This window comes from Pseudopipra pipra, chromosome 23 (genome assembly GCF_036250125.1).
Source record: "Pseudopipra pipra isolate bDixPip1 chromosome 23, bDixPip1.hap1, whole genome shotgun sequence".
Taxonomy (NCBI): domain Eukaryota; kingdom Metazoa; phylum Chordata; class Aves; order Passeriformes; family Pipridae; genus Pseudopipra; species Pseudopipra pipra.
The window spans coordinates 5,280,211-5,298,399 of NC_087571.1; the positions used below are offsets into that span (position 1 = coordinate 5,280,211).

At 47.6% G+C, this 18,189-nt stretch overlaps 1 protein-coding gene across 1 annotated transcript in view; it reads right to left on the bottom strand.

Moving 5' to 3' along the window:
• Positions 1–733: 733 nt before the first annotated feature.
• The window catches only part of POU2AF1 (POU class 2 homeobox associating factor 1), a 41,452-nt gene continuing 23,996 nt past the window's right edge, over positions 734–18,189 (bottom strand). Inside the window, exons 2-5 of the mRNA XM_064634393.1 lie at positions 4,967–5,094; positions 4,312–4,354; positions 3,952–4,223; positions 734–2,893 (exon numbers count right to left, since the gene is read on the bottom strand). Of these exons, the coding sequence (XP_064490463.1) occupies positions 2,582–2,893; positions 3,952–4,206 (567 nt within the window). The 5' untranslated portion in view covers positions 4,207–4,223; positions 4,312–4,354; positions 4,967–5,094 and the 3' untranslated portion in view covers positions 734–2,581. The remainder of the gene's footprint in view (positions 2,894–3,951; positions 4,224–4,311; positions 4,355–4,966; positions 5,095–18,189) is intronic.

Here is an 18,189-nt window from a genome sequence, read left to right on the forward strand (position 1 = left end):
CAACCTGTTAAACTCCACTTCTTTATCAAACCCACTGGTCAGAAGGACAAAGTCCTTGTATTCTGGACAAGACACAGAGTTGTCACAACCCACAGGAGCTGTGGGTTTGCTGGTGGCCCTGAGTGATGGGGAGAACACTGGGCTGCTTCACTTTGGTTGCCTGGCTCTGGCTGGAGCCACTTCCATTCCCCCAGGGCCCTGGGAATGCACAGGTAGCTTTGCCATCCCCCTCTGCACAGGAGGAGCCCATCCCACACGGGGTTGGACCAACCCCTGGCTGCCTTTTGCTCCAGACAGCAACGTTTGGAGGCTTTTCAGCCAGGAGGTCGTAGGCAGTCATTTCTCTCCTCGGGTAATTCTGCAGCCCAGAGCCAGCCCTTGCCATTTCAGGAAGTACAAATGCAGCTTTCTGGCTAATCTGATTTTCAGTCAAGCTCAGCATTAGCTGTGGCTGCACACCCACACATCCCCAGGGGTGCCAGGAGAGGAGACTAGAGATTGAACTGACACATGAACTGCTGCTGTGAGCAAGGACTGCTTGAGGAAAGTGCCTCCAGGCTGAATCATGGAATTCCTCCTTAGTCTGCTTTAAAGTGCAAAATTAGCACAAAATCTCACAGCCAACCCGTGGTTCCTGCCTGTACATACCATACTGAACTAATTGATTGCTAAACCAATGCCAGGTCACCCTTTTGGATAGGAAATAAAACACTCTAGGCGTAGAAAAGTTACTGTAGATCTTTATTGGGAACAAAAAAAAAAATTAAAAATTTGTCTTTTTCTAACCAGAACAACCCAGAAAGAAATTCGGAAACAGTTCATCATTGTTTTATATTCACACACAGAATTTACATACATTGGAGTGAAAAGGAATTGAGAAGCAATCTGAGCAACCACGGGCTTGATTCACAACTGCATTATCCCAGTTTTACCTCCCTTTCTTGTGCTTGTAAAACTGGAGTAAGCAGTGGTGAGCTAAGCTCCTTCCAATTAATTTCTTTGCTGGGTTTTTCTGCAAATATAAGCCACTAATTTCAATGCACACCTGAACTATTGCTATTTTCCAACAACTTTATGATCACTTATATGATCTATTGCTTATATCTTCCAGATTTGTCAATATTCAAAAACAAAATGTGCTCAGAAAGCCTTTAAGACTTTTAACCTGAGCTTGTAAACCTCACTCAGGCATTAACTGTGAGGTGACTTGAAATATTGCCTGGGTGGCAACTGGACTCCAGGTAATAAACAGTGCAATAAGTTATTTTGCTGTTAGTCTTGCAAATAATAAAATCACCTAAGGCTCCTGGGCTTTGGAAAGCAGAAAAACCCAGAGAAATTGTGTTTACCAGCCAAGAGTCTGTTGTTTATTAAGAGAACAATAAACAGAGTTAGAAGGGGGTATTTCTCCTGCAAATATATTTGCCTGTGGCATGGCACTCCTCAACATCAACCACAATATTTACAGAGGAAAAAGTAAAAGCTACTCGTTCTCCAGGAAAGGAAATCAGAAAGCTGCAAAGGGAATGTGGGAAATTTCCCACAGGCACAGGAGAGGTCCCTGATGTTCCTGATGTTCCCTGGCTCAGCACATCATCACCAGCTTCACACCCAAATGCTACAGAACAGGGAAAAATATTGCCAAAGAACAGCCATGGCACAGATTCCTGGTCATTGTGCAGGGCAGGGTTTGGCAGCCCCTGCCTTCCCAGGGATCTCCTGGCACGGGGCCACTCCTGCAGTCCTGACTCAGACAAAACTCCTGGAGACTTCAGTGGGACCAGGATCTGCCCACTGGCAGAACATGCAGCCACTAAAGCAGCCCCCCATCCCAAAGGTGGGTATTTTAGAGTCCAGAACCACAAAACCCCTGAGTCCAACCACACCCACAGGGCTGGATTCCAATGGCAGACGAGGCCAGACCTTCAAGTTACACCTTTGAGTGAACTCAGATGTTCCATCTGCCCTGCAAATAGGGATGTCTGACTGCACTGGCATTTAGTTCAGCTGTACTGGCTTTATTCTCAGATCACTGCACCAGCAGAACAAAACCACACTTTAAATCTTCCTAAGTTCCCAAAGGAACAGCCCAATTTGGGAAAGAAAAATGCCGATTTAAGCCCAAAAATGTTTTCTAGTGGCCTAGAGCTGGTAGAAGTTCCTGCATGGACAGGGCAAAGACACACACACAAGGCATTTACACAAAAGCAGTCCTACTGAAGTGGGTCTTGGCAAGTGTGCCCTCACCAAATCCTACAGCTGGCCAAGGATACTCTACAATATTCCAGTTTGAGACCCTTCCCTGTGCCTGAGGGTGAAAGTCACCTCATGCTGATGCTGAGCACAAGTCTGCAGTATCAAAAGCCTGCCTGGGAGAGGCAGCAGGAGCTGCAACAGCAGAGAAATCCTGTGCTGGGCCCCAGGACAAAGCAAGTTTCACACAACACCCAAGTCAGGGTGTGCTAAAGTTCCCAGCCCACCCCCCTCCCACCCCGCCTGCTTATCCTCTGTACTCAAAACCCTCTGTGGTGCCAGGTGGAGCACTGAGTAGGTGAGGGGCAGGCCCCAGGTGTGCAACAGCTCAAAGCCCTTGGACAGACAGAGCATGGTTTAGGACATACGTATCATTGTCCTCGTCTTCCAGCAGCAGCTTCTCGATGGGCAGCGCGCCGACGACCCGCCGGGCATCCTCCAGCTCCTGGGGGGCTGGCTCGGGGATGGAGATGGGCACGGGCACAAACTGAGGCCCCGAGAGCGTGGAAGAGGCTGGCTGGTACTGCAGAGTGGAGGCTGGCAGGGCAGAGAGGGGCTGTGCCCACGGGAAGTAGGTGAGGGGCGGCTGCTGCTCCGTCACCTCGAGCGGGGGCACCACGGCCGGGGTGCTGCTCCGGGGCTGGCAGGGAAACAAAGCTCAGTCAAACCAGTGGCCAGGTGGGGCAGGGGGTGGGGGGACACAGCACAGACTAGGGGTGCTCGGTCTGACCTCTAACATCCCTTTTCCTCTCCCTCTGGGTGCTCTGAGTGTGACACTTTCCCCATGAGAGCGGTGGCTGTGGGTGTCCCAGGTGCTGACTGCCACGAGCTCACACTCGTGGTCCGGTTCCCTCTAGCTTTCTGTTCCCATTCCCACCCTCTCTGTAAGCCCATGGGACTCTCACACCCTGTGCTGGAAACTGCCTTCTTGACAGCCTCTTGCAAGTTGGCTTTGCTGCCACGGGGCAGCTCGTTCTGGCTCTGGAACAGCCCATCCTGACCAGCCGTGTCACCACCTCAGAAAGGGTGGCCCTTCCTCAGCACCGAAGGCCAGAGGGCACAGGCTGGGCTTTGGGTGCTTTGCTGGCTCTGTTTGAGCAGCTGAACTGAAGCACTGAAAGGAAAAATCAGCTGCTTGAGTTCCACTGAAACACGAGTCTCTGCCCTTCTCCTCCAAGGAGGAACAAATTATCTTGGGTCGTCCTGCAACCAAATATTCTGCTGTCTTTCCTATCTTTACGTGCTATTTTGACCTTCCTCTTCCATCAGTAAACAGCAACTTTGGAGAAATTTATTGCCAAGTCATTCTTCCTTCTTCACCTGTTGTGTTTCCTGGAATCCCATTTACCTGTGCTTTTTTTTTTTTTTTAAGCTTGGAAATCAATAGTGAAGAACCCCTACTCAGCCTGGAGGAGTGGAAAAGGGCAGTGAATTTTGCCTGATTCCAGTACAACCACAGCTTTTTTGCCCTGTTCAAACCACACTGATGTCCAGCCAGTGCTAGAATAGCTACATGGCATGAATGCAAACATACACAATATGATGCAATTAAATAAATCAGACTAACTACACCAATCAGCCTCCATGGTTCCTGCTAGAAGGGACTTAGGGGAATCAGGGAATTAGCTAATTCCTTAGGGGGAATTAGCTGTCACGTGTAACCTTTGGCTCACTGCAAAACTGGCATTTTTGACTTACTGCAAAGTTGGTGATGAGTGGCTGGGAAGTGTAGGTCAGGACAGATGAAGGTCCCACCAGGGTGTAGCTGGGACACATGGGCTGGACGTACATGTCTGCTGAGTAGGGACAGCTGGCTGCCTCGTGGGACACATACTCGGGGTAGGTGGTCCACTGGGTCAGGGGCTGCAGGGATGTGGGAGAGGGCTGGGGGATCCAGCCAGAGGCCAGTGCTCCTTCATCTGTGACTGGCAGAGCAGGGGCAGACACGTCCATGTCAATGCAGGGCTGGCCTGATAAAAACAGGAGAAATTAAAGATTAAACCCAGCCCAGCCCAGCCTTCCCTGCAGCAAACACTGGGAGGGTCAGGGATACATTACCCGTTGGGGAATAGGAAGGAAGTGGCTGATGGGGCAAAACAACCTGGAAGAGAGAAGAAAATAAATTCAGAGGTGAAGACCATCAGCATTAAATTCAATCCCTTGGAGAAGCACCGAGGGACAGAGCATATTGAGTGTTGTCAGCTGGTTATCAGCTACTACTGCACTGTCAGTGTCTGAATTTCCCCACCCAGAAGAGCTGAGCCTGGCAGCCAGGACACATAACCCCAGCTCAAGGGGACCTTAAACTGGGCTTAAACCTTGTGTTTCAGAGGGAATTCCTCTTCAGAGAGGAGCCAGTCCACCTGCTCCCTCCTGGGAGGGCAAATAGAGGCTGAAACCAGGCAGCAAATCACCAAGGATGGCTCTGGGTCATCCCCTTCTGTGCTCGTGAACAAGCTGCCTCACTTCCAAGCCACTTTTTGTCCCTAGGAGTTAGATCCTGCCAAGAGCAAAGCACTTTTCCCCTTTCAGTGGTGACTGAAGGTGCTCAGCACATTAAAGGGGGTATTAAAGGTGTTTGCCAGGTAACAGGAGGCTGCAGTGCCTGCTTTAGAGATGCAAAGATTTCTTTCACTGCCAAGGCAGTGCTGGGGCTGGTCAATCATTTAGCCACCCAGGAATGATTTTCCTCCCGTGTTTGCTTTCCTCCTACCGTTGCAGCTGCTGTTGCAGTGGCATTGTGGACGTTCCCCCTCTTCCTTTTCAGCAGCTCCTTCACTGGCTCCTTAACACGGACTCCTTGGTAGGGCCGAGGCTGTGGCTGCTGGTCTGGAGCAGAAGCTGAGGGGGGAAAAAAAAATGCAGGTGACACTTATTTTCCTCTCTTGGAGCCCAAATCCTCGTGGCAGCCTGTTGGTCTGCAGGCTGGACCAGTCACATGGATGGAGCAGGTTTGTTTTATTCCACTCAGACCTCACTCTGTGTCTCTGCTTTGTGTTGCTCCGTGCCCCCGACCTGCAGTGCAGCTTTGCACACCCCCCAAAGGGCAAATCAGGCTGAGAACATCCAACAGGGGGGAGGTTTGGGTTGCTCAGGGCATATCTAGTCAGTGCCGTGACAGAGCAGAGGACAGAAAGAAGTAGAGATGTAAAAAAGGGACATAAAAAAGTAGAGATGTAAAAAAGGGACATAAAAAAGCAGAGACAAAAAAAAAAAGACAGAGGAAGAGAGGGGAAAAAAGTAGATATTTAAGAGAAATACATGTTATTGAGTGTTTAGACACAAGCTACCCAAATTAGCAAAGCATCCTCACTTGGAAAGCCATTTAAACATCTTCAGTGGGATGTGAATGCCCCCTTTTGAGCACAGGCAGGTGCTGAAGTGCCAGCCTGGCCCAGAGCTGTGTTTCTGTCCCAACACATGTGTTTCTTTGCTCATGGCCTGGCCAGGAGGTTTATAGCTGGGTGAGCTGAGTTCCATTGCCAGCACCCAGAAACCTCAGAGCTTAACTCCCAGAAACTCTGCCCCACTTTGAAAATTCAAGCTCTCAGCCAGGTAAAAAGGCCTCTCACAAACCCCTGCAGCAAGGGAGAGCAGAGCAAGCACATTTTTTCAAAAGCCAACATTAACAACTCATATTTTACAGGGACTGTTTGGAGGCAATTGATAGCAGGAGGAAACCAGGGGATAACAGAGCTCAGGTGTTTGTAAAGCCACGATAGCAGTGGTGGCTCCCTGCCCCTTTCACTGCACTTTGATGTGTAAATACACTAATTGATAAGCTCCCCATTTTTAAAGCTTGCAACTGGTTTTATGAAGCACAGGTGGGTATCCAGCTCGAGTCTTAATCTTGGAATATTATTCCTCCTCGGGAGCATTTATTTAGATTTATGTTCTGTGCTTCAAATCACAGATGAATCATCACACCTTGGATCATCTCTCTCATTTACATCTAATTATAGGCACACTGAGATGTTTCTGTTACACCTGCCTGGGAGGAGAAAAGCTGAGTCTAAATCCAGAGGTTCTTAATCAACCTCGAAAATTATTTAACGGAATAAACATTTCTGACCTTTAAAAAAATTAAATACTTCTTTCCCTTCAGCTTGGCTCTTCCATGAACTCATTTCTGACTCACCACATATAGTTTAATCATGGAATCTTGACTGACCAGGATAAATCCTTTTGGTACCAGACAGCACCACGTTTATGTTTTGAACTGTTGTCTTTGTTACCTTTATGAACATTGGGGAAAATACTTTGCTTTCAAATAGTAGTTGAAGCAAAGATGATTTTTCAAGCCTTTGCCTGATCTACCTTTCCTTTTCTGTGGACATTCTTGGTGACACTTTAAATTAGGCTACTTGCCTTCTCAGGAATCCTGTGGCTTTGGAAATGAAGTTTTTAAAGAGAATTAAGGTCACTTTTATTCTCCATACAAGCACCCACAAGGGTTTTTAATACAGGTTAAATTTTTTGCTTTTTAAATTTAAATTGTACATTTAAATTTAATTTGTAGTGATTTACTTGAGTGAATCACCAGCTCCACAAACCTGAGCTCTGCTCTGAGTTGCCTGAGAGGCAGAACTGAACCTCTTGGGGAGCATCTTATCCCCGAGTCATCACACCAGTTTCAAAGGGCCTCCTTGCAGAATTAGGGTGGGGAAGGATGGTGGTTTCTGGCTCCAGGTTTGGGGGATGGGGAAGAAGAAATTTACTGTAAAAGCTGACAAATATACCTATTCAGAGTTTCCGGTGCAAGCAGAGTAACCAAAAAAAAAATTTTTTAAAAAAAAAAAAAGGTAAAAAACCAAAGTCTGCAGAACATATTTCGGTTCCCCCAAGCTGACCTCCAGAAGTAAAAATAATGCTAGCACAGCTGCTTTTCCACTGTTCAGGGGTGCACAGGGGCTGAGCACCACAGATGAACCACAGCAAAATGACTTTTGGCTTCAGCGGGCAATTAATTCCTCAGCGAGCAAAAAACATGAGCATTTACAAATATCAGCATTTTGACAAATAAGGACAATTAAAATATCCTCGTGAAGGAAGTACCTGGATCTAGCAGTCTCCAGCTCCTTATGCCAAGGTCTTAATAACCTCTGGAGCCAAGGTGCAATTATATTTTCATTTAAGCCATGAGCTGGAAAGGCACCAAGGTCCACGGGGCCAAATTCCATTGCAACCAATCAAACTGTGTGTGACACAATTCCAGGAGCACACAACAGCCAGGTGCTGTTCCTCAACAGGCAGCTGCTCCCTGGAGCAACACGAAGCATCACAAGGCAGGAAAGAAGGGAGGGGATCTAACCCAAGCAGGAGGAAGCTCTGTGCTGCTTTCTCCAGCCTGTTTTGGCTCCTGGCAGTGCTGCTGCCATCCTGAGCAATCCTGGCTCTGTGCTCAGGCTCAGGCTCCCTCCATCAATGTTATCACTCGCTGTGTTTGCTGAGTGGCAGCAAAAGCCCAGCACAAGCCTTGAAGACTTTTGAACAACCTCCCAGTATCAAGTGAGAGCAGAAGAAAGCCCATACTGGTGTTAGAGTCCAAACCACTCTGCAGCCCAGCCCACAAGTGTCCAGTCTGCACAGACAAGGCCCCAGGTTGCCAACTTCAGTGGGCTCTGGGGGAGGATTTAACCACTCCATTAATGCTGTTGTGAAGCTCTACTCACACATCTCCCTGCACTGGTTATCCCCAGGCTGATCACAGCATAGAAATATAATTTTTCCTGCTGAGTACAAGTCCAAGTCATGCTGGACACAGCAGGAGCATCCAATGGGATCTTACTGTCTGATTTTGGGGAGCAGCTCCAACCCCACTCCAGGGGCTGATGAGCTTCAGGAATGAGTGAGCAAAATGCAGAGGAGACTGATGTGTTGGGTGCTAATCCTGTAAACCCTGGCCCTTGAGTTGTTTGGGCTTTGGAGAACCTGGGAGATGGAAAAACTGTTCCATGAGGGAGTGAAAAGCATTGGAAGAGTCTCCCCAGGAAGTGGTGGAGTCACTGTCCCTGCAGGTGTTCAAAACACAGACCTGGCACTTCCCAGTGCACTGCTGGGATTTGGTCAGAGGTTGGACCTGATGACCTTGGTGGTCTTTTCCAACCTTAATGATTCCATGGTTCTGTGTCCACAGCACCTAGTGCAGCAGCCAACAACAGCCCATTTTCACATGGTTTTTGTCAGCCCCAGCTTTCTGGCAGCTCAGTGTTTGTGTGCAGAACACGTTATTAAGAACATCCATGAAACGCTGCTCCACGACCAGACAGAGAGAGAACGCCAAGACACCGCCAAACAATCCAACCAGGCCACTTCAAAATGCACTTTCCTGTGCCTTTTTGCTTTAACCAGGGCTGAAAGTGGAGGGAAGGCAGTGGCAGAACAGCTGCTGGAAGGCTGCGAGTGCCGGAGCGTGACGGGTTTCAGGTCAGCGAACTTCCCATCAGTGCCACTGGCTGTCACACACACACACACACAGGAGCTGCAGCTCACAGTTTCAAACTTCAGCCTTTCGACCCGGACAGAACGATTTCCCACCGGGCAATTCTCGGCTTGAAAGACCCAGCTAATCCTTCCCTGCAGCCGCCACACTCACAGTCCCTGCTTCAGGGGATTTGCTGCTGCTCTGCTCCCCCCCTGACATGTGATAAGCTTATCAATTGATCAGTGTTAAATATTCCCCCCTTGGCTTCTTTCACCTCCAGTGTAATAAATAATTGAAGAGAAACATAATAGAAAAAAACCCTTTTTTTTTTCTTATTTGCAGTAATGCCCGAAAAGCAATCTGAACTAACTCTGAATAGCAAGGAAAAATTCAGATTTCAATTAGCAAACCAGCGAGTTAATGGCTGGGTATTGAAGACCAAATCACGCTTTTATCAGGTGCAGTGAACTTTGGCAAATAAAAAGAAGAAAGAGGCTTAGTTTTGTAGATGCTTGGATGCTTAGTCTCCAATCAAAACCTTTTTACAATGAGACATCAATGCCCACTTAGCCAGGGACTAAATATTTCATCATGGTCATGATCCTGTCCTTATTTCCTGGTTAGTTACAGTTTCCCTCAATATGTTAAAAAGAGGGAAAAAAACCAAGGTGATCTTTATCTCTGCTTTGTGGTAAGTCCAGGACAGGGAAACAAAGAATTGAAATGCATTTAATTGTCCAAAATCCCAGACAGTAACATGGCAGGGAGTCACTCAGGAGGAAGGTTCTTCATTTCAACTCCATCCCTGTCCCTCAGCATCCTTCAGGGTGTGTCCCTATTTCAATTGATCCAACCAATCAGTTCAAATGTTAAATACTCCAAAGTGACCCATCTGCAACTCAAGCCCTTGGAAACAACAACAACAACAACAACAATCAGTTATTTCTACCAAGACCCATCTTAGCAAGTTACAGAAAACACAAGGAAAACTGGAGGGGATTTTCAAGTTACAGAAAACACAAGGAAAACTGGAGGGGATTTTCATTTATGCTGTTTGGTGCACTAGGGGTGGGTGTTTCAGTGAAGCTTTAGTTAATGCAAAGCACCAAATAAACACCTGGGCAGAGAATCTGCTTTACAACAAACAGGAGCAAAGAGCTGAGTGATGGTTCATTGCTCAGCATAAGGAAACAGGAGGGCTCTGAGCATAATGAAGTCAATAGACTAAATATTTCACTTTCTTACCAACAACTCAGGACAGGCTTTGAACAGGTCTCTTATATCACATTATAACTACCAAAGTCAGTGGAACATTAATTTGACAGCAATATATTTCAGATTTGTGCCCAATATCTTTGTTTTCAGGGGTTCATCTGCCATCCAAGCATCAAATTAGCCTGGATTCATGTGCCTTGGACCTGCCTGTGCTGTTCTTGGGGGCATGGAATGCTTTGGACAAATGTCCTTTCAAAGGGGTCTCCTTCATCCCTAAAATGACCTAAACCAGTGGAGGTCTGGAGAGCACTGTACAGAGCCTGCATTCTGTTCCCACACAGGGAAAGTGCTGCAGGTTGACAAATAAAAATGTCAAACTTTGGATTGTTCCACTTGGGCAGAAACAAGAATCAAGGAGAGATGTGAAGACTCCTGGGAAACAACTGAAAGGCTGGTTAGTGATCCCTGTTGCTTGGATTATTCTAATAAAAAAACCACCAAAAAACACCAAAAAAAGAGCTTCCAAGTGCCAAATAAGAGCTGGATGCACTTGGCCATGCAGTGGTGGGGGCTACTAAAAATTACCTCTTTCAGAAGAAGGGGAAGCTGAGATAGACAGAAAGTGCCTTAACCATAAGTCTCACCCTCACGTCCTGATTCCTCCCAGCCCATAAATACTCTTTCCATTTTAGTAATGCAGGCTTTCCATTTAATTGCTGCTGTGGTCATTCGGAGAGTTTGACACCTGCTCTGCAGAGCAGGGATGGGCTCAGCTTCTGTGCTATCCCTCTTTCCTGGTGGGGCTTCACCAGAATTGTCGCTCACGGGGCGCAGTTGCACCTCTCAGCCTCATTAGCTGATGCTTTCAGGGGGGCTCTGTACAACCCTGCATCTGCTGAGAGCAGGGAAGGCTTCATCCACTTCAAAAGTGCTTGGGAAGAGATTTTTCAGAGGTGGGAACTCCCATCTCTTGGTGCCAAGGAAATCAGGGCGGGGGGTGGAACAGGGGAAGAGCTGAACTCCTGCCAGTGACTGCAGCAGGAGCTGAGCATCCTGAGCACTAAATACACGAAATTCTCACAGAATTTCCACCTGCTCCCATGCTTTTACATAAAAGACACCATTTGGTGTGGCTGAAATGCCACAGGAGCCAGTTTTCAGGAGAGGTGTGTTCACGTTGTTCCCAAAGCAGGGGGTGACCACCCTGGCAAAGACACCTCAGAGGGAAGCAGCCGGTGCTGCCCATGAATTTCTCATCCCTGAAGGGCTGCTGGGCCTGCTCCCATCCAACAGAATCCTGCCAAAAGCTGGGGAGCCCCGACCAGTCACTTCTGCTGTGCCGTGGGAGGGGATGTTTCGGGCTGAGACACTCGCTGGGGTTTTGCCGAGCGGAAAAACGGGCCCCTCTCCTGCAGAGAAGTTCCCCCCAGAGGGAACGACTTCCAGCTCTCAGGGTCACCCATGTGAGACTCCCCGGAGCACAAGAGCCTTTGGCCATGGCAGGTGAGGGCAGGGGCTGCCAGCTTGCCCTCTGTTCCTCCCTGAAGGAGCAGAAGCCGCCCTTCAGGAGGTGCCCTCACCCTCAGGTTGAGGTCACACCTGTTTGGAGGAGCTCTTGTGTCACTCCTGTGCTTTGGGTTTGGTTTGGGAGTTTCTTTGTCCTTTGGTGGTTTTGTTGTTGTTGGGTATTTTTTTTTATAGCTGGGGAAAAGGTATGGAAATGACACCATTCCTTCTGAAACCTCCTGTTTTCAGAGAATCATGGAACGGTTTGAGTTAGAAGGGACTTTAAAGATCATCTCATTCACCCCCTGCCATGGGCAGGGACACCTTCCACTAGCCCAGGTTGCTCCAAGACCTGTCCAACCAGGCTTTGGACACTCCCAGGGATGGGGCAGCCACAGCTTCTCTGGGCAACCTGTGCCTGAGCCTCCCCCCTCACAGCCAAAAATTCCTTCCCAATATCCCATCTAACCCTGCCCTCTGTCTGTGTGAAGCCACTCCCCTTATCCCATCACTCCATGCCCTTGTCTAAAGTCCTTCTCCAGCTCTCCTGGAGCCCCTTTAGGCACTGGAAGGGGCTCTCAGGGCTCCCTGGAGCCTTCTCTTCTCCAGGTGAACACCCCCAGCTCTCCCAGCCCGTGTCCATAGGAGACCACCTTGTGTGGCCACTCCACAGCTTAGACCAGTTTACCTGCAGGGTGAGGAATGCCAGAGCCTGACACCCACACCTGGGTGTGCAGGGCTGAGTGGCAGCCCCACTGTCCCTTTCCTGGCCCCTCAGTCCCCCAGGAGTGCAAAGCAGAGCAGCTGCTGGCAGGAGCAGCTTTCCACTGACGCTGGGATGTTTGTCCCAAACTCGGGGAAAAGCTTCCTTCGCCCCTCAGAATTTCTGCACAGGCTTGTTGCCCACCTACCACCCAGGATGTCCTTTGGTCAGAATACCTGAGTGGCTCATGTTGATTTTAGTTGTGTTGCAAACCCCTGCATGGCAGAGGAAAGCTCCTGTTTCCTGGGAAGGGATTCCCAGGGGAATCCCCAGCAGAGCTGGGATTTTATGCTGCCACATTAGCCCAGGGCTCATGCAAGCACACACCGAGTTCCCTGGTCACCTGTGCTGCCTCTGCACCAGTTTATACCTTGGAGGAATGCAGTGGCTCCCACGGGGAACATCCACTGTGGTCACAGGTGCTTTGAGGCAGATGGGGCAGGAAACGAGAGGTCACAGCTGGTCACACCAACCAGAGACTCCCAGAGCTGCTGAGAAGTTCAACTTCCATGGAAACCCTTGGGATCTGGCACCTGGACACCTGCACTGACCTGAGCAGCCCCCTCATGGGTCTCCCTGACACCAGAACACCCTCCCTGCCCACCTTCAAAGCCAACACACACCAACCATCACTGCAGTGGTGTAGGAGAGAAGCAGCATTAATAAGATTAATAAGATTTCCAGCAGTTCCATGTTGGGAAAAGGAACTCTGGCATTGCTACGAGGCTCAGGGGACACAGAGGGACAGGCAGGTATTGAACAGAAGTTGTTTTGCCAGGAATGATCAGCAGGGAATGGCTGACAATTTAATCTCTCCTCATGCAGGCTTGTAATTCCTGCTCCCCTCTGAGCACTGCACAAAACAAAGGAAAAAACACCAATTTCCTCCCACCTAAAACATCAGGTTGTTAACATTGCTTTGTCACTGCAGGAAAAAAAACACCCAAACAAGCCATTAATGGACTGGAGATGGAAGATTAGATGCAAGATTTGAATGTAATCATCTTGCAGTTTGCTCCACACCTTATAGCCACTGATCCTGAAAGCTGCACAAGATAAAGGGGGAAAGGTGTGTTGTCATGGTGCTTCCCTTGGCTGCTCAGCACTTGTCAGACAAATTGAAACATGATTGAATGAGCAGCCAGAGCTTCTTGCTGAAGGATGTAACAGCATCATTTCACAAATATACATTTGAGCTTCCGAAGTGTTCAACTGAAAAAAACCTCCAAAAGCTCAGGAGAAAGGTGCAAGAGAGAAAAACAGATTTCACTGCTAATCAGCTGAGAAAGGCAAATGCACAGTAAACCAACCTCCCAGTAAACCAACCAACAAGCTGTGACACAAAGAGGAGGGTTAGTTCCACATTAGATAAATCACTGGCAAGAGCTTAAGAAATCAAGTTCTTCCACTCAGGTGTGTTGTACCATTCCAGGCTGGTGGAACAGCACAAAGCATGGCAGCACAGTTGCTAAAATCAGCATCATCCACTGAGCCACAGGGACAGTGAAAACCCTGCAAGAAGCAAACACCTACCTGGATTGTGATCAGTAAACTATTCGGGCAAAGGTGGGCCCAGAGGAGTGAAATTATCTTGAAAACAAGAAAATTGATTTCCTGTAAAGTCATAACTGTATTGCCCTCAACTGCTTTGTTCCTTATCTTTTTTATTAGTTGAAAAAAAAAAACAAAAATGAAGTACATATCAAAAAAAAAAAAAAGGCAGAGAAATAAGATTTCTCACAGGTTTCACTTTTAAAAAGGAAAATTTTCTGGTACGTAACCACCGTAACCTTTGATATAATACCTGCATCCTGTTATTGTTTTTATGAATCATAGTCTTCCACTTGATTCACAGTGATGAAGCAGCAATGCCCTGAGCTCACATCCCTGCTGGAAAATGAGCATCACACCTTCTCACCTGCCTGTGCTCAGCACCTCTCCACGAGTGTTCTCTCCCCTTCTGTCCTACCCCGCTCACCACAACCCTCAGGAATTACCAGAGCCACGAAAAGCAGAATCAGAGCCCACTTACATTTTTGCCAGTGCATGTTCTATGGCAGGATGGAGCCCTTTTTTTTTTTTTTTTGCCTCCTCCTGGATGAGGGTGACCTGGCTCCGAGTGCTCGGCGGGGCTGTGACACCAGTGAGTGTCAGGATGTTTCTTTGAGGTTTTTAAAAGCCCCGTGTTCCCGCTGAACCCTGTGATGTCACCACATCCTCCAACCACCACCCCTCGCACATTTTCCCTCGCTCTCTGCCGCTCCTCGTGATGCTCAGAGGCTCCTCCAAGAGCTGTGGGCTCTGGAAGATGCTGTGCATAAAAAAAAAAAAAAAAAGGTGTATTTGAACAAACAACCAAAGCTGGAACCTGCCCCTCACAGGACTTGTACCACAGACTTACAACAGGAGGTCAGAAGGTTTGGCAGCAGAAGGTCTTTTAGATTTTGAGCCTCTCTGCCACTCAGGATGGTCTTGTTTTGCTAAGACAGTTGTTCTTCTGCTGTGTCTGGCACCTGGACACCTGCACTGACCTGAGCAGTCCCCCCGTGGGTCTCCCTGACACCAGAACACCCTCCCTGCCCACCTTCAAAGCCAACACACACCAACCATCGCTGCAGTGGTGTAGGAAAGAAGCAGCATTAATAAGATTAATAAGAATTCCAGCAGTTCCATGTTGGGAAAAGGAACCCTGGCATTGCTACGAGGCTCGGGGGACACGGAGGGACAGGCAGGTATTGAACAGAAGTTGTTTTGCCAGGAATGATCAGCAGGGAACGGCACAAATCCTGCCTCCACACACCCTACCTGGGCAGAACCAGCCCTTTTTCAGCGTGCAGCCCTTTTAAAACACAAAAAGTGGAGTGTTTGCTCCTGCCTTGTGAGAATCTCAGCTCCCCCGGGGGCCACTAAATTTGAACTGCTGAGGAAACACCTGTAAACACTTCAGGCCTCATTAGGCGAGGACGTCCTCGGTTTAAAAAAGAAACCCCTCTTTTTTTCTGTTTTGTTTTTATCAAAATACGACACATCCCCCCCGCTGAGGAAGAAACAGCCCTTCCAAAATAGCTGGCAAAGCTGAAGGAAGGCTGAGAGAGACTCTCCATGGGAGTTTGAAGAATTAATACCAAATTCTTGGCATTAATAACAGCTCCATTATATCTCACCTACCCACACCATGACCATGACCTCTCAAACCTCTTAACACCCTTTCCTCTAAAAGCCAGACCACTGTGATGAGTTTTCACAATTAACACTGATCTGGGAGCTTCCTTCCCAGAGAAATAATTGTTGGAGGCTGCACAGTGAGTCCAGGATTCTGGCATTCCCATCTTCCCGTTCAGTTTTTAGTCACTGAGCTGCCAGGGCCCCAAAATCTGCTCTCCCAAATCTCCCACAAAAAGAGCAAGGCAGGGTCTGGCGAGTTCTCTGGCCAGAAGCCTATTAAAGGAATTTTAGCCTTTCAGGAATGGCAAACACCTCTTGGGAACGGGTCCATTTTGTGAACCATTCTGCAACACACCAAATTGTACTTAATGAAAAACCACAGATTAATCAGAGTAAGATAAATGGTCAATTTTACTCCAAAAAATTAAAAAAAAAAAAAAAAAAAAAAGAAACAAGCCCCAAAGGAAGCAGAGGGGAAAGAAATAAGGAATGTGTCATCCCCACACTGCTGCCCTCCAAAATAGCCCCCACCTCCCGGGTTCCCAGGCACGAGGGCATTGTTGAGCCACATTTTGCATATCTGCACTGCTGCTGAGTGCCAGCCCCACGGCACAACATCCTCTCTGCTGCTGAAGTGCTTAGTAATGGCAGAAAACCCCTTAGCTAATCCCACACAGGTGACCAGGGAAGCTGGAGTCCAACTCACGGCCCAGGGAAAAGCCAAAGAAGTGGAAAAGAACATTGCAACTGGTTCCAGTGGCCTTTCAGCTGCACCAGAGAAGGAAGAAATTGTGCTCTCTCATATCTCTGATCCAGAAAGCAATATCGTGTTTCTCCCTAAATTAATGGAATTTCATTCTAGGAACCTCTTAAACGTGTGGAATTAAGATAATGCAGCAGCAAATCTCTTCCTGAGCAATGAAATTTGAAAGGGGCCAAATCACTTGTTTAGATTGACTTAAAGCTCCCAAGGCAAAGTCAGGAGAAGTTCCTGGAGTGTGGCTTGAGCCAGCGTGTGAGGCAGGGCCAGAGGGGCTTTGGAGTGTTCTCTGATGGAGATTTTTTCTGGAAACACCCGAATTCTGGTAGCACAGAGCTCCTGGAATGCCCAGCACGGGAAATCAAGGGTTTAGGCAGGTTCCTGCCAGAAATATTAAGTCTGAGAACACTCTCTGTGTACATTTGGGCTCTGCAGAGCAGCACAAGCACGGGCTGAGATTTGTACACACCAGGGCTGAAGTGCCTGTGAAGGGAGGCTGTTTAATACACCAAAGTAAATATACAGACTCATATTAAAAGGATCTATATGTGCTTATCATCTCACCTTTAACTGTGCTTTAATTGAGCTCAGAAAAGCCGTGGATAACATTAAATAACTCAGGATTAAACTGGTTTTAAGGTCTTTACATCAATACTTTAAAAATATGAAGCCAGGCAGATAAAGTCTTATTGTAATAAACATCTGAAATGAGGAAGTTGCAAGAAAGGGGCATGTTTTCCTCAGATAAAACAGCCAGCACTGTTTTGGTGGCTGATAATCCTCCATTTCCATATTTTACACACAGTTACCAGATAAACTTTTGATGTGTTTAACAAAGAGTAACTTCAGTTATACATTAAGACCTGAAGTGTGTGTAGCCTGGTGACCCCACACCACACCAAGCAGAATAAAATCTCTGCCAAACACAAGCTTTTTCTCCCCTTTCATGCATTTTATAGATGCAATTTAGTTAAGGGCCATTTAGTAGCGAGGTCCAAAGAAAGAGACAGAAGCAGAGAGAAAGATGAAAAACATCACTTAGCAAGTATCATATTTGCCTCTTCCTCTGACAACTGTTTGTAAATCGTGATTTGAGTTTATAAACATGAAAATGAATGATTATAAACTATAAACTTTCAGTCTACAAACATGGCAGCCTCAGAGGTGCTGGAGACAAACCCATCCTTCCCTCTTTTATGTGGCAAAGACTGACTCCATCTGCCCAGCAGTGGATTCACCAAAATTCACTGCACAGGGCACAGTCACACAGACCCTAAAAAAACCTCCCCTCCTGCCTCTGGTTCCCCTCAGCACAGAAATGCAGGTGAGCAGGGGGAAGGGACTGAGAGAAGGCAGATTTTTGGTGGTTGGTTTACACCATAAAACCTGATGCTGCTCTTGAGGGGAACTAAAACCAGGAGCTGCCCCTGCTCTGTCTGGCAGCACCACGGCCCTGCCAGGATTTTGGGGGCTGTAAAACCAGGGGGATATATTCTGTTTGTCAATCTGAACCTGAGCTTTACCTCACTCCCTCGTCTCTTTGATGTTGTCTGACAACCTCAGCTCCAGGGAATAAGTAATTTTCTTCCAAAAGTGGATTAATGCTGTTGACAGATGTCCTGGGTGTGGGATTTTCTTGTTGTTGTGTGGGGTTTTTTTGGTTTGTCTCTCAACATGTCAATATTAGCACTTTAATCCTGTCATACACAATAAGAAGTAGGGATATATAAGTAGTAGTTTGATATTTCAGAGAGCTTTGTGGTCTGCAAACACAAACATTTGCCTCTGAGAACACAGAAACTAAATTAATTAGTGGATCTCCACCTTGCAGGTTTGAATGGGAGTTCAGAAGACAACCATGCTTAGAAAAGGTTCTCATACTTCTTTACCAATCGAGAGAGAGAGAGTAGAGGAAATGAAAAGCTGAGCCTTGTTTGAGGCACCAGGATTTGCCATATGACTGGGCCAGATTTGCTATTTCAGATTACAAATTCTATAAGCCAGGTCTTTGCTTGGCAGCTCAACATGGGCTGTGAAAACAGAGCAAGAAATGATCCAGAACCAAAGCTCGGGGAGGCCTGGATTTGTTCCAGCTGGTTTGTG